The 12,389-nt window shown below is 34.3% G+C and overlaps 1 protein-coding gene across 9 annotated transcripts in view; it reads left to right on the top strand.

Annotated features, from left to right (window-relative positions):
• The window catches only part of mapk10 (mitogen-activated protein kinase 10), a 96,514-nt gene that overhangs the window by 27,541 nt on the left and 56,584 nt on the right, over window positions 1–12,389 (top strand). For 7 of the 9 annotated variants that reach the window (XM_065243957.2, XM_065243955.2, XM_065243956.2 and 4 more), the window contains exons 2-3: window positions 6,945–7,016; window positions 11,379–11,548. In XM_065243957.2, coding sequence (XP_065100029.1) covers window positions 6,945–7,016; window positions 11,379–11,548 — 242 coding nt within the window. Of the gene's footprint in view, window positions 1–6,944; window positions 7,046–11,378; window positions 11,549–12,389 lie in introns of all 9 variants that reach the window. The other 2 variants (XM_065243959.2, XM_065243958.2) reach the window with 2 other exon arrangements.

Here is a 12,389-nt window from a genome sequence, read left to right as displayed (position 1 = left end):
TAAGTTGGATGTTTCAATCCTTATCTACATTTTTGCAATACTGCTTCTTATCTCCCGACATCTTTTTATTCTTATAGCTGTGTTTTTTGAAACCTCGGGAAGTCAGAGTTCCTGTTCCCTACTTGCGTCTTGTTGTCTGTTAATGGCCTTTTTTTGCACCCAGTACTTTATCACTTCTTTATCGAGGTTCTTCATCTGGATTTCATTTATCAGTCTTGCCGCTGCTGACCTTGCTGCACACTCCTCTTTATTGATAATATTTCTGCACGGCTCGTCCATAATGTCAAATATTTACTGAATAACAGAGCTCCAGTGTGTACGATGATGTTTATCTGAACAGTCATGATGTCTAATTTCAATATGATGAGGTACAATACTGTACTGTATGTTACTATGGAAACCAGTAACCTTGTTGATTGGACACCTGCAAGCATCACTACTACGATTTCTTCTTCATCTTTATAATGTATATGTGTGATTCTCATGAAATCCAGATTAAGATGGTGTCCAGCATCAGAATTTTTAAAAAGCCCTTTTTTGCACATACAGTATAAGATTAAGGTCTGAACTTATAATCATTATTTTTAGAGGATTTAAAAAAATACTTCCTATAGAATTATTTACATTTTTAGATTATCATTATCAAAAATTATCATTACCGCAACATGACATTACATTAAATATATGCATTTACAAACTCATGTTTCGGTAATCAGAACTAAAAAGTACTTTGACAAACAAAATTTCAACTTTTATCTGGAGAGAAAAAATAAGAACAGCTTACCTGGTAGCCATCTTGAGTGTCACAGTCAATTATGTCCTTTCCAACTATTTTTTTTAATGTTAGTTAGTTCCTTGAGGGCTTAAACAATGATTGAAAATTGTTGTGGAGGATGAGAAAATTGGTCTTGGACACATTTATATTCCTTATTATTGTCTCTACATTTACCAATGATCACCAAATACCACATGTTTCTTTACTGTAAATGTTTATAGTATACAAGACACTGAAGCTTTTTATTTTTTAGATTTATAAATATTTTCCATGTCAAAGAACCCAAATCCAGTCATGGACACGTTGTGGTAATGAAAAATTTCCCCTTAAATGTGGAAAAAACAATTGGTTTGTATGATGTCATTTGAAATCATGTGCAAAATAGTACATGAAGAGATGTTTGTAACTGTATGCTTCTTATTTTGATACTCTTACTTTGCATTTACTTTTTTATCAAGTCCATATATACATTTTTAAACAATATTAAGCTAATTTGTATTTTTATTTTTACTTCCACACGTTCTCACTGAGGCAGTAACCTTTAAAAACTTCCTAATATGCACAATTTAGGTACAGATATATATATTAGTACCAATTTGAGGTACTAATATGAACTCTTAGGTTCAAAGATGTACATTTTGAAAGGTGACAGACAGCTAGAGACCATTTTTTTGACAGTGTAGATTTACCAGAAAAGAAAGTCTCAGACTTTGTGTGATAATACGTGTGTGTTCAGACACATGAAATCCGTTCAAGCTTATTCTCATAGAGAGCTTTCCTAAGGGATATTAGTGTCCCTGAGACCACTTCTGTTTGTGTTAAATGAGTTTTGAGACAGTGCTGTACAGGTATTGAGTTTGTTACCATGGTAACAGACGGTTAGAACATTGGGATCTCTTACATCTCAACATGAGCAACAAATAAGGGCACAATTCTTAAATAATGAGGTTATGAAATGTTTAGACACAACATCTCACACTGTATAAAATACACATTACATAGCGTTTTTGTATTGTATGACTAACTTAAACAAAAATGTATAACTGGAAGTTTGAATATATATATATATATATATATATATATATATATATATATATATATATATATATATATATATATATATATATATTAGGGGTTAAAACAAGTGTAAATCTTGTCAGGCTGCTGTAAGGTATTATTGTAATCAATCATTGAGACCCCACGTATATTGTACGTTTAAGTTGCACATGCGCCTATAGACAGTTTCAGCAGTAACACCCAAAACAAGCGGCTTCTGTGGTCAACACGTAACTTTCTGTAAACTCCGCTAAGAATAAATAACAACAAAGTACTTTAAACATAGTTTATTTAACAAGCAAAATAGAAAACACGTAGATTACCTAGGAAACCATTTTCAACGAGGGACTTCTTCAAGAGTTCAGTTGAACAACTAAAAAAAAACTGAAACTGGAAGTAAAGTTTGGACCAGACGCGTATCGCATCACCGCAATTGCGTCCGATGAAACAGTCTATAGGAGAATGTAGTATGTAGCCCGGTAGATGCATTGCATTTTGTCGCAATGCGCTTGCATTGAACGTCTTAAGTACGAGTCAAACTTTATAAGGCTGTGCATTTGACTGTGCGCGTACGTTTGCGTACACATAAAAACTAGAATTGACTATACTATAAAAAGACTATACTCTGAGAACTGCTAAATACGGACAAATATACGTTTTAAAAGCTGCTTTGGAAAAAATGCTATTTACCGTATTTTCCAGACTATAAGTCACACTTTTTTATAGTTTGGCGGGTCCTGGAACTTCTAGTCGGGTGCGACTTATACGTCAAAATTATTTCATGTGAACCAAGAGACACCATTACCGTTTACAGATGCGAGACTATGCTCTATGCTGCTCCTGTATTTATGTAATTCAATGGATTCAGTGATATAGAATGACTTTGAGACCTTTTTGAACTTGATTTGGCTTGTCGTGTAATAATTTTCATCAAACTTTAAAAAAGGCACAATTATTTAAGCGGCATGAATGTAATTCTAATATGCCTACATTTGTTTCAGCATTATACATGAATTAAGTAGGGCCGGGACTCGATTAAAAAAAATAATCTAATTAATTAGAGGCTTTGTAATTAATTAATCGAAATTAATCACATTTTAATCACATATAAATATTTGACCTGAGAACATTGAGAAGTTATTTTTTCACATTGATTTTTAGTATACCATGAATAATGACTGAATACATAAGCTTAAGCAACAAAATATTGTTTATTTTTGTTCAACCAAGTGGTTGTACTCGGAGTCGGGCTAATGTCCACGCTAGCTGCTATATGTTTTGCATTGAGATGATACTTGAGGCTCGATGTGCTGCGGTGATATGTGAATTCCTTGTTGCATAGCTTACACACAACCATGCTCTTATCGACGCTTCCATCCGTTCGTTTTTTATAAAAGAATTTCCCATCCACGGGGCCAACCAAAGCGATCTCATCAGATTCTTCGTTCATGTTCACTGTGGTTTGTTGTTGTCTGAAGTCATGAACGCTAGTTGGTGCTCCAGTGTAATCGGTCCGCCGAAACTCATCCAACGAGAAATGTTCTGCGGTGCAAAAATAAGTGCGATTAAAATGCGTTAAAAATGTTTAACGCGTTATTTTTTGTGTAATTACTTAATCTTAATTAACGCGTTAAAGTCCCGGCACTAGAATTAAGACAAGGACAGTTTCTGCCATGACGTTTATTGGCAAACAGCATAAACAAATGTTTTTATTAGAAAAAGAATACTGTGGTATTTCGAGATCATTTTGTTTGTTTGTATGTGTCCTGTCAAGAACAAAAAGATTGTTTGCTTGCTTTTTGAAACACGTCTCTCCGTGTATGCACTTTTGAGTGCACTTAAACACGCGTGCACACACACAGACGAAGGAACAAAATCCAAACGCCACTTCGGGAAGAAGATGCAGCATAAAAGTCACTCCACATAAAGTGAAAATTACGTTGTTTTTCAGTTAGGGCTGGGACAACGCGTCGACGTAATCGACGCAAAAAAATACGTAGACGCAAAATATGCGCGTCGATTCGTCAGACCCAAAACTGTGATTATTTATCAGACTATAACCGTACTATCAAAATCTATAATCGTTGCATCCCTAATCTTAACAAACTTAAGAGAAAGAGATTTAATAATATATGTGCTTCTTAAGTCTATAATTGTGTTTATATTTGTCATTAAATGGACTAGAACAGCACGAAAACAATGTGGATTAAACAAATCAAGTTATAAAAGTTAGACTGACCATCAAAAGGCACATTGAAGAGCTTTTGCTCATAAATGCATGTAAAATAAAGTTATTTGAACTTGAGATTTTTATACTGTTACTAAACTGCAAAGTATGCACTGCAAACGCTGTATTGAATGCTACCTCTGTCTAAGAATGCATTATTTTGCACTTTGTATAGTCTTTTTTATTAGGAAAATTTAAGAGCAATGAACATATATTGAAATGTTTACATTCAGATATGTAAATCAACATGTATAAATTGCTATTAGTTAATTAATGGGGAGATAATCGAATCGAAGTCGAATCGGACTGATAAAATGAATCGTTAGATTAATCGATGCATCGTAAAAAATAATCGCTAGATTAATCGTTTAAAAAAATAATCGTTTATCCCAGCCCTATTTTCAGTGCTTTATTCACCAAATGTATTTTAATGGACTACAGTATGACACACAGTACTTCACCGAGTCATATTGCACAGATATCTTAAAACATAACGGTATTAACCGGTTATCATTATTTAATAAAAGATTCTGTTCCAGAACATATATTTTTTGAAAGTTTCCAGTTTTGTTTCTGTTCCTTGCAAAACATCAAAAGTTTCTGTTTTTTGTTTTCGTTTCGTGAACCGATCCAAAGCCTTGATCAAAACCCAGAAATTAGTGTACCAGGAGATACTTTGTGTTTCTCTCTCTCTCTCTCTCTCTCTCTCTCTCTCTCTCTCTCTCTCTCTCTCTCTCTCTCTCTCTCTCTCTCTCTCTCTCTCGCTCGCTCTCTCTCTAACATGAAGGATGTCATACATCTGCATCATGCATCATATCCCATAATGCCCTCAGTGTTTTAGCAGTGGTGCACTGCTGGTCTCCCAGTCTCATTATTGTTGGAGAGGAAGTGTAAGTAGCTCTGTTAATGTCATGCAGTTCACATACAGACAAGCTGTTGGCAGTGCTTATGCTGTTTACATGCACATCTGTGAGCTTCCACTCAGACTAACCAAAATTTAAGATTTCCCCGGTACGTCATATCTATCATCTGCACACTTCTGTTAAAGGCATAAACTAGATGATATTTAGGTTAAGTAGTCAACCGCTTTTGTTTTTGTAATAACAACATACGGCATAGAAAGTTGAGTGACTAATATTGTATAATACCACAAAATACTAAAATATCATACATTATGTGCAAAATACTTCAAATGAGATGTGCACACAATTGCTGAACACAAAACAAATACTAGAAAATATTCCACACTTCTATTGAATCAACCATTTAAAAAAGTACTGTTTTACTGTATTTTACTGTAAAAAGCTAAACCTGTGTATGGTGATTTATGTGTATACTGTATGTATACAGAAAAAATATATATTAATCAGGAATTCAAACAAAAATTTGTAAGTATAAACCTACAAAAAGTATTTAAAGAATTTAATTTAAAAAGTTTTTTAAAAATTTGCCGTAATTATGCAGCTGGTTGCCAGTAACTTACTGTAGAAGATAAAGACTGAAAATGTTTCATGTTCATTTAACTTTGAACAAATTGTTGCCAGTAAATAACATAAATATAAAATCTACAGTAAGTTACTGGCAGCTAGTTGCCAGTAATACCCAGTAATACTGTAATTTCTACAGAAGGTTTTTACAGTGTATACAACCTTACTGTAAAGCGTTTCTCGGTACTGTACATGACTACTGAGGACTTAGCCATAGCTGCCAACTGGTCCAGTTGGAGAGCCATTTTTATTACCCGCTGACTGAGATGAAGTCTGGGAAACACTAATGAATATTTAACGTTTATCCGCAGGATTTCGGTAGGCTATCTGTAAAAGGCAGGGTGCACCAAAGTCCTCCCTTCTCAGGGGAAAAATACAGAAAACAGATCAGACCGAAGCATTAATCACAAATTAGCATACTGCCTTTGACTTTCCAATGTCACTGCATATTCTTAGACTGTCTGTCATATACAGACACATACACATAGTTGATGCATAGATTATCAATGTACCTGGAGCTGTTATGTGCTCAGATCTGGGCTTTAACACAGGCACGAAGATGATGACATGAAGAAAATATGTGTTGTTTATCTCAGGTTTCAGCACAGGGGACCATTATCTGCCAAAATACTCAAGAAAGTGACATCTGGGCACATGGTTGTCTATAGAGATAACATGATTCTTATGGGACAAAGCATCTTGCCTTACATACTGTATAATGATGTCTTTAAGGGGACATTTCACAAGATTTTTTAAGATGTCAATCAAATCGTTAGTGTCCCCAGTGTACATATGAGCAAAAATGTGCAGTTTTGGGTGTGTCCTTTAAAATGCAAATGAGATATCTGCACTAAATGGCAGTGGCATGGTTGGATAGTGCAGATTAAGGGGCGGTATTATCCCCTTCTGACATCACAAAGGGAGCCAAATTTTAATGACTTATTTTTTGACGTGCTTACAGAGAATGGTTTAAAACTAAGTAACTGGGTTGATCTTTTTCACATTTTATAGGTTGATAGAAGCACTGGGGACCCAATTATAGCACTTAAACATGGAAAAAGTCAGATTTTCATGATATGCCCCCTTCATTATATTAAAAGCGCATTATAACTCAGACTGTCATTACGAGTAGGGCTTTGCTGTGAGTTAAGGCTTTTTAGTAGTTTTCATGCAATTGCTTTGTGTTTGATAAGGGGACTGTGTGGTGAATACTCACTGGCCTGTGTCTCTTTTATACTCTGGTGCTAAGATATGAGGTCCTTATGAGACATTTTAATTTGTGTGTCTATTGTAACATCTACTTAAATTCTTTTTTATGTGCACAACATGGGTTATTTTATTCACCTACTTTGGATCGTCATTTGTAACCATTTCTTTTTTGTCTGTCACTGTGTTTCAGGTATTTATGAACAGACATTTCTTATATAACTGCAGTGCTCCAGTCCTGGATGTGAAGATAGCCTTTTGTCAGGTGTGTGTTCCATACAGGTAAAATAAAAGGTAGAGTATTCATTCACTTCCATTCTTCAGTTCATTCTTATGAATGTTACTGTCTGAAACAAATAATCTGGCGACTGCATGTCTGGACCTTTAAGGGGGATGTACAGGATGTAGGATTAATTCCTTCAGCATTCCAAACCATGCAGGGTCAAATTTCCTAAAATGCATTACGAGCACCTTAAGATCACTTTAAATGTGGTTAGGAAAATCAATGCAATCATTAAGTAACTTATTCAAATTAAAACATTTGGGGGCAAAGCTCGGTCTAGTCAACGTGAAGTCCCTAACTACTTTATAAATGCATTTATTAATGCTTTTATTGTGTACAATATCTCAGTAAATGCTATTGTAATTATTTTGTATTCAGAATCTTCCATAAAAGTCTTCAATTTCTTGTTTCGCATTATATTTCATTCATAGTTAGTGTACATCTTCCATCAATTGTATTCTTGACTCCAGTTAATGGATAGCATTTCATTATTTTAATTTATTGTATTGTTGTTACATTATTTGATTTTAGAGAATTACTTCATGGTGCCAAAAAGCAAAATAGACAAATATAGTTTTTACTTTTCACCTATATCTCAATGTGATTTTATGCATGTGTTACAGGTACATAATGAAGTTTTCACTATTTATGATTGTAGTATGTACACTGTATACTCTTCACTATTTAAATATTAAGTAATTACACTAAAATGCTGAGTTGTTCCAATCCATGGTTATGTAAAATATAGACAAGCCCCACTATTGGTTTAAATTAACCTAGTAAAAGTGTCCATATTTGACCCAACCATGGATTGGAACAACTCAGCATTTTAAAGGTGTGTATAACACAGCATAGTAGAGGTCAGTAGTTGGTGTGACCTTTTGTACTATCTGTTTTGGTAACCTCAAGGTTGCAGGTTCAAATACCAGAAGAGTTGATCTATTCATCAGTGAGCACAAAACACTTAACCTTGGTTTATTTGATGAGTGCTGTCCTCTATTAACCCATTCTCCGGCAGCCTTTTTTTATTTTTGAAAAGTTCCCGCCAGCATTTTTTGTAATTTTCACAAAATGCCTTCCAAGAAAAATTTCTTCTAAAAATATATAAACATACAAATATATCAAATGAAAGAACAGACCCTCTGCTTTCAAACAAATAATAAACAAACAAAACGGGAGAAAAAACTTTCATTTTTTTTTTCTCTGCTTATAAACTCTTAAATATGGGTATTTTGCTTAAAAAATATATATTTAAAAAAAAACGCTGAACTAATTTAATTTTTGTGAAGGAATTTTGTTAGAGATCAGATTCAGAATGATTATCAAAACAAACACGGAATGAAAAATTAATAAATACATTTTTGCTTCAGTTTTTTATAAATTGCTAGTGAATAATCACGGTATTACAGATAACCTTAAAAAATCGTCAGGAGCAAGTTTTTTTCATGCAAATGTTTTCTCTTAATTGATGAGATAACTCAATGGAGGAGAAAGAGTTAATAATTGCATTGTGGGTCACTATAGATAAATGTGCTGCTATTGCTTTCTTATGCTGCGTTCAGACCAGGTGTCAAGCGCAAGTGATTTCAATCTTAAGTCAATGTAAAGACGCGCTGACCCGTGTCTGGAGGTCTCACGGCGTGAATGAGGCATTTAGTGTGGCGCGGTACCGCGATTGTGCCTTATTCGCGAGTGTAGTTCACATGAATACCGCGAATTGAGTGTTGCCGCGGGAAACGCGCGAGTTGAAAATTTTGAACTTTGGCGGAAAAACGCACGAGTTGAACATTTTGAATTTGGCGGAAAAACACGCCACGTTAACCAATCAGGAGCTTGCTCTAATAGTGACATGATTACAGAAAGCGAGCAGAGTCGCAGAAGCCCCTCCCATGACACGAATTTCCACGTGAATGAAGCGAGTAAAATGTTCAAGCGGCAAACTAGACGGGGTAGACGCGAATTTGAAGTCTCAAACACGCCTGGTGTGAACCCACGGTAAAAAAACTCGATACAGAAATATTGGGGTGGTTTCCCAGATAAAGGGCTTATTCTAGTCCCAGACTAAAATGCACGTTTGCGCTGCCCCAATTTAAAACAACTTACACTGACACATCTTAACATATATCAGTGTTATTGTTGTGTCTCAAGTGCACCAGTATGGTTTTTTGAAAAAAAACTACTTAAATGTCCTAATTTAACTAAGGCCAGTCCTGGTTTACTCTAAGTCCTGTCCGGGAAACTGGCCCTTTGTGTTTCACTCTATTTCAGGTCCATAATTGATGTAACATTTTCCAAATTCAGATTGATGATCAACCAAGTTCTCTAATGGTTGATTTTTTGATTGTTTTGTTCCATATTTAGATCCAGAAACGTGTCTTTAAATCTTAGAACACAAAGAAACTAAAATGTAGTTTGTCCTCTATTCCTCATCAGAATAAAAGGCAGCAATTACTGCAAATCTTAGCCCATTAGCTTCAAATTAACTCTGAGGGTTTAATAGAAGGGCACTGCAGTGAGGGGCGAGTCCCATCATAAAGACATTCTCTCTCTCTCTCTCTCTCTCTCTCTCTCTCTCTCTCTCTCTCTCTCTCTCTCTCTCTCTCTCTCTCTCTCTCTCTCTAATAACTGTTTTAGCCTTGTGAAATTATATAGACAGCTTCCTCTCTTGATTAAGCTATGAATATATTCTCTATGTGGCAGTTAGTACAATCTGTTATACCCACACTGACATAAACTCTAGTCTTTGAAACTTACTAGAGTAACTCCCATACAGATTTTTATTCCAGACCACAGCCATACCTGTCAACATTGGGATTTGATAAAAAGGGAAATTTCCCAAGCCCTAACATTTAACAAGACATCTGAACTTTGAGGATGCAACTAAAGCACTCTTAACTCATTCCCTGCCAGCCATTTTTTTGAAAAGTTGCCTGCCAGCACTTTTTTTTGTGATTTTCACAAAATCCTTCCAGAAAATTTTATTTTAAAAATATCTAAATATACAAATGTATCACAGACCATTTGCTTTTAAACAAACAATAAACAAACAAACAAAACAGGAAAAAAAACTTTTCATCCTATCTATATTTTTTCTCTGCTTATAAACTCTTAAATATGGGCATTTTTCTTAAAAAATTAAAAGATTTATCAAAAAGCTGAAATAATTGCCTTTTTTTGAAGTAATTGTTTTCACAGAGTTTAAAATTAGTAAATCATTTTTTGCTTCAGTTTTTTATGAATTGTGTAAGTGCGCTATCTAGTGGATAATCACTGTATTAAAGATTAACATAAAACCTTATCAGAAACACTTTTTTATGCAAGTATTTTCTCTTATTTTCCCTCCTGGCTAAATAAGTCAGGAGGGTGTCCTCCTAGGGGTTTTTTAACGCTCACTTGTAAAGTTTATTCATAGCCACTGTATTTTGCTACTTATATTGTTTGTCGATTTTTCTGTGTTTTCCCGTGCTTCTATTAATGTAAAGCTGCTTTGAAACAATTACCAATTGTAAAAAGTGGTATATAAATAAAATGGAAAGAGTTAAGAACTATGTAAACCGAACAATAAAGTAATGATTCATGCATGACCTGCACAATATGGAGGGTGCTGACATTGCGATATTTTGTTTTACTTCTATGCATGTTGCGGTACACTGTCATTTTCTGTCACTGGGGTACAATATTATACTCCTGTGCACCTTTTAAGGACCAATTTTGTACCAAATAAATGTTAGTGGTACAAAACATTTAACTGTACCTTTAAAGGTACAAAATAGGTGCTTAAGGTATAATATTTTAACCCAAAAGGAACAACATTTCAATGTGTTGTATACCCATAAAAGGTACAAAACTGAACCTTTGAGGGTACCATCCCAGTGACAGAAAATGTACAATTTTAAACCTTTTTTTCGGACAGTGTATGCATAATACTGGACCTGTGATTTCGATCTTACCATTCTCATGGCAAAAGCATCTGTAATAGTTTTACTTTTGAGAAAAGTGCTCTGCATGTTATGCAATGTGAGTATTGCAGATGCATGCATTGGGGTGTAAAAACTAAAATGATATATAGTGCAGCCCTGTATTCATTTAATTTAAATGTTTCTTTTTAATGAATAGATAGCATTTGATTCAGCATAGATATCAGAATCATATCATATCATTTCATAGATATAAGATATCATACACTTTGTTGATGTTTCACAAAAAGAGCAAAGAGAATATATTTACAGTTAACCCTGTACCACTGAATATTTATATACAAATTAAACAGGTTGCATGAATTTCTTAAATGAAATTTAACAAGTAATTTATAACAACAAGTTATCAATTTTTCTTTCCACACAGGGTTTTGGCAAACAAGTTGATGTTTCTTACATTGCCCAGCATTACAACATGAGTAAAAGCAAAGTGGACAACCAGTTCTACAGCGTGGAAGTAGGAGATTCCACCTTCACGGTTCTCAAAAGATACCAAAATCTAAAGCCCATTGGTTCTGGGGCTCAGGGAATAGTGTGGTAAGCACTCATAATGCTTTGCTCTTGTTTAAAAAAAATTGAGAATAATGCTTGCACTTGGGATTTAAATATATATATTTAGACAAATAAGACATCATAGATTTTTACTTGTGATATGCTACCACTTATTTTAGCAATAATCATTTTTGCACTGCAGTTTTTTTATATATTGAAAGAGTTCTGGTGGACGGGTGAAATCATTTATTTTTATTATATTGCCTATTATAGATTTGACCCTGGAGCACAAAACCCAGACTGATCTCACGGAAAGTTGTTTTATTGTGACGCCAAATTTGATTAATTTATTTGTGTCCATGGCACGAAATTCATATTTTTTCGTGCCTTGAGCACAAATGTCTTTTTCGTGACACTCACACAAATTTCGTACAAATAGTTTCTTGTGTCCGTGTCATGACTTTCTTTTTTGTGCCATTTTATGTATTGTGTTCTCATAGTTTTTTCCACATTTTCTTACTATTGTTGCTTGGGGTTTGGGTTAGAATCACTTTCTGTTACATTTTTAGACATCCTAGCCCAAACCCCAACTCTAACCCCAACTCCAGGTGAGAATAGTTTTAAAAGTGGAAGAAAAATATGTAGAAACCAATACATAAAAGTACATCCTAACCAAACCCCAAATCTGTGACACGAAAAAAAGCTGAATTTCATGACATGGACACAAATAAATGAATAAAATTTTGCATGACTATAACACGACTTTCCGTGAAATCATGTTGACAAAACCGTCTTTAGCAACACATATTACTAATGATAGATAATTTGTATATATTTATGGTAGGAAATTTAAACAATATTTTTATTGAACATGATCTTTATTTAA

The sequence above is a fragment of the Paramisgurnus dabryanus genome, chromosome 18 (assembly GCF_030506205.2).
Source record: "Paramisgurnus dabryanus chromosome 18, PD_genome_1.1, whole genome shotgun sequence".
Taxonomy (NCBI): Eukaryota; Metazoa; Chordata; class Actinopteri; order Cypriniformes; family Cobitidae; genus Paramisgurnus; species Paramisgurnus dabryanus.
This window is presented reverse-complemented; position numbering and strand designations above follow the sequence as displayed.